This window comes from Octopus bimaculoides, chromosome 17 (genome assembly GCF_001194135.2).
Source record: "Octopus bimaculoides isolate UCB-OBI-ISO-001 chromosome 17, ASM119413v2, whole genome shotgun sequence".
Classification (NCBI taxonomy): domain Eukaryota; kingdom Metazoa; phylum Mollusca; class Cephalopoda; order Octopoda; family Octopodidae; genus Octopus; species Octopus bimaculoides.
Window position 1 is genome coordinate 50,653,363 of NC_068997.1, and position 4,493 is coordinate 50,657,855.

The 4,493-nt window shown below is 37.7% G+C and overlaps 1 protein-coding gene across 1 annotated transcript in view; it reads right to left on the bottom strand.

Annotated features, from left to right (window-relative positions):
- The window catches only part of LOC106874802 (40S ribosomal protein S15), an 8,440-nt gene extending 4,613 nt beyond the window's left edge, over positions 1–3,827 (bottom strand). The window contains exons 1-3 of the mRNA XM_014922658.2: positions 3,682–3,827; positions 3,395–3,501; positions 800–932 (exon numbers count right to left, since the gene is read on the bottom strand). Of these exons, the coding sequence (XP_014778144.1) occupies positions 800–932; positions 3,395–3,501; positions 3,682–3,684 (243 nt within the window). The 5' untranslated portion in view covers positions 3,685–3,827. The remainder of the gene's footprint in view (positions 1–799; positions 933–3,394; positions 3,502–3,681) is intronic.
- Positions 3,828–4,493: the final 666 nt, after the last annotated feature.

The following is a 4,493-nucleotide window of genomic DNA, read 5'->3' on the forward strand; positions in this document are numbered from 1 at the left end:
TGAAGGAGAGTATATTTAAGACTAAACTTTATCTTAATTTTTTTAAATATAAGTATAAAAAAAAAAGCCCACATTATATATGGGATGACCCAATACATGTACTACCCTTGTTAGAAACTAAAGAGTTTAATAAAATGCAGTTAGCCCATCATCATCATCGTTTAACGTCCGCTTTCCATGCTAGCATGGGTTGGACGATTTGACTGAGGACTGGTGAAACCGGATGGCAACACCAGGCTCCAATCTAAATTTGGCAGAGTTTCTACAGCTGGATGCCCTTCCTAACGCCAACCACTCATGTACAAAAATATATGTTTTGATTGAAATTTCTTGACACAGCACAGGAATCAGAGATGCACATTGTGAATATGGCTTTTACCATCCAAAGTAGGTTGAATACAGTTAAGTTAATGCCATTCAGACAGCAACAAATGCAGATCTCTGCAGCATAGGACTTAAACACCAAGTAATTTCATATAGGAAAGTTGCAGAAATCTTAATTACAAAGATACAAAAGTAATCAAAGAAATGGGATTATTGACATCTTGATTACTAAAAGGAAAAAAATAGAAATTATTTTTAGAGGCTTCCATGTTCTTTAGGATCACCTAGTCTTCTGCTTGTAAAAGCTGTTTCATTGACAATGGCAGCTTCCCAAACTTCCCTGTACAACCAATTAATTTCCTCTTATTCCAGCCATATTGCACTGACTCTGGACTCCTGACAGTGTGAACTCTCAACACAGATATATAAGCTGTTATTAGATATAATAATAAAAAATTTTTTTTAAATGACTTACTTCTGGTTTCTCGAGGGGTCCGGCCTTTTTCTTTGCCTTACGAAGACGCTTGATAAGGGCCATGGGCTTTCTCTTGAGTCCCCGAGTAAACCGACGTCGGGCTCGACAATGAAACAGCTCCATCAACTGTTCACTGAAGAAAAAAAAAAAAAGGTGTCAGCATTTACAACAAAATTTACAGAAGAACAGGTAAAAATGGTTTATTTCCGTAAGATAAAGAATTGATTGTAATTTCTTACTCTAAAGAAATGTTTCACAGCAGCTAAATGTAATTAGCAATTTTATAATAGTTGTCCCATCCCTGAGGGGAAAGGGAAAATACTTCGGAATTGGCATAAAAGAATAAAAAAAAATTCAGAATTGTAAAAGAGAATCTCTTGAGGATTTTAAGAGAAAGCTATTCCATAATTCATCATCATGGTTAACATCCATTTTCCATCCTGGCATGGCTTGGACAGTTTGACTGGGAACTAGCAAGGTTTCTACAGCTAGATATCCTTCCTAACGCCAACCACTCCGAGGGTGTAGTGGGTGCTTTTTACATGCCACCGGCACTGGAAATGGCCACGTTTGGATGGTGCTATTTACATGTCACCGGCACAGGGAGCTAGTCAGGTGGCTCTGGCAACAACCCATGCATGAATGGTGCTTATTGCGTGCCACCATTCTGCCAGTAATTTAAAATCTACCACTATATGGAAATATTTGTTCAATAGATTGAAATATCAAATTTAAAGGGGACACAAAAGAGAAAGTAGCAGCATATTTACAAAAATAACCAGAGATCATTCACACTGCAGCAGTGCGACTGACGTGCCAGCTCCAGGCAGCAATAATAAATAGTCCAGTTGAAATCTAATGGGTTTAATTTATTAGAAATTAACCCATCTACAGATGACGTCAGCTAACAAATGCTTCCCCTAGGTTTGGTTATCAATCACCACTGTTGGATGAATATCCCGTTGCGGAGATATTGAGGTAACCTTACATTTGTTTATAAGACAAATGCAGACATAATTATCAATATAGCAATTAGACATCAAATCACTGATAGTAAAAATTAAAAGATGCTACTTGGTTACCCCATAGTAGACTGATGTCATTTAAATCGTGGACCCTGTGCAAAATATGATAAATGGAGAAGACTGCATCTCGTACACTTTGCTTACGTGGTCACGGGTATATGAAATAATGTTGCTTCCTCTCCAGTTATTGCAGTAACTTATGTTTATATTGAGTGGAAATACCCCCAATATAAACATGGGACAACAAATACTCTTGAAGACAATAGTCATCCAGTTAAAGAGAAACAACCACAACTCACTGCATATATATATATACACACACACACACATAATCAGTTAGAGCATCTGTAGTTGCTCAACATTCTAAAGATAGCATCCAAACTACCCTCTCAAGAGAAATTCTTGATTTCTAAAGACGATGGGATTGTCATAGATGGAATAATTTTGGAATTTACCATAATTGTGGTCACAGGGGTATGTTCAAACAAGGCTGACAATTTTTCATGATTTAGCTTTGAATCTTATAGTAACCCTTTTGATACCAACCCGCCTGAGACTACCCTTTGTTAGTAAATACGTACACCCGGTGGTTAGAGTTTTTGTCACGCTGAAAACGGGTGGTGTACGTAATCTTTACCTCCGACAACAACTTTACTTGATTTTTAAATGTTCATTAATGTTTCGTAATTAACTGAACTAAAGAAAAGGAGGGATTCTATTTTTCCTCAACTCAGAATACATTATGACAACGAAAGGGTTCGCAGGAAGGCTATTTAGATGATTTACAAGTAAATAATCAAAGCCCTTTTTTTCCCCAAACCCTTCCCAGCAAAAGGATGACAATATTTTCTCTTAAAATATAAGAAACCTATGTAAATTACAAATATACTAATTTATCCCTTTTTTTGATGTTCATTTTTCCACACTTGTAAGGGTCAGACAGAATTTGAGTTTTACAAAGAATAAGTCCTGGGGTCGATTTGCACGACTAAAGGCGATGCTCCAGCATGGTCGCAGTCAAATGACTGAAACGAGAGTATATATATATATACACGATGAAATTCTTTCTTCCGTCTACCAAATCCAGTCACAAGGCTTTGGTAGGATCGGGCTACAAGATACTTGCTCAAGCTTTCACACAGTGGAATGGAACCAGGAACCATGTAGTTGGGAAGCAACCACAACATCCACAGAAAATACAATTATATCGACAATAGTTTCAGTGTTTATAACATGACCAAAATTAGCCCCTATGCAGTCGCTGGATTTGCTAGTAATAGCTACCAAATCTCTCTCAAATAACATCATAACACCCTCAAATAAGACAGCGGATAATATAGTCCCTGAAAATAAGATGGGATGTGCATGGCTGGAATGTCGTCGCTTAACAGGCCTTCAGGGCTGACTTGGGGCTAAAGAAGCAACACCAGTGAAAAGAATTGAATACGATCCTGTTATCACGGTCACATGGTGGCTTGCTGGTTTGATTTCTCTCTCTTTAAGTGAAGCCATGATTTAGTAAGTAGGATATTAATCATAATTATTAATTATAAAAAGTAAATTAATTTACCTGGACATGTCGAGAAGTTGATCAAGGTCCACACCTCGGTAAGTGTACTTACGGAAAGTACGCTTCTTCTTCTTTTCGATAAGGTCGGCGATATCAGCTTGTTCAGACTGAAACGTGCAACAACAACAGGTTTACCACGATTGCACACACATTTTAGCACTTCATATGCATAAAGTATTTAAAAGCACAAAACCATTTAAATGTTTAATGGAAAATTAAATGAAGATGGTTTAAAGATGATGAAGATTATTAAAGATTTTTAAGCCGAGAAAATATTAAGCACTTACCATGATGGCTGAATCTGACAGGAAAGGCAAAATTTCTGACGCATGCGTAAAACTATATTCCAGATCGGAAGTTTAAAATCGTCATATCCGGTTTAGTATAAATAAACCGTTTCCATCCCAACTATCTTTTTATTTGGTTCAGTGATGGGACTGCGGCCATGCTGGGGCACCACCTGGCATGAATCGATTTCCCTGTCTCAGTTTGTGCTTGAGACAAGGAGACAACATGAGTGTTAAGGACCTAGTCTTAATCAACCGAGCATGTTTTCTTCATAATGTCATAATCTGAGAACCCTCCGGCCCTGTTTTCTCAGGTCATTACATCAAAACTCCATAAACTCAGTTGCAACATAAATAAATTAAACCAAATACACTCATTACAGCACATCCATTTGATAACAAAACTGGCTGTGATGCTGTCGTATTTGATCGAAAATCGCTTGTCAACTGGCCTTACCTCCCTTGACATGAAAGCTATTGGAAGCTCGTTATAAACGTGTTAAAACCAAAATCTGTCCACAACTCATGAACAAAAATAGGTGCGGGATGGGAGTTGAGAGGGAGAGAGAGAGAGAGAGAGAGAGAGAGAGAGAGAGAGAGAGAGAGAAAGTCCTTCATTAGAAAAATAAATTATGTTATAGGAAGAGACAGGGTGTGTGGTTAAAAAATTCACTTCCTAACCACATGGCTTCAGGTTCAATCCCACTATATGACACGTTGCGAAAGTTTTTTCTGCAGTAGCCTAGGGGTCGACCGAAACCTGTAAGAAATTTTGGTAGTTGGCAACTGAAGGAAGCCTGTCCTATATGTGT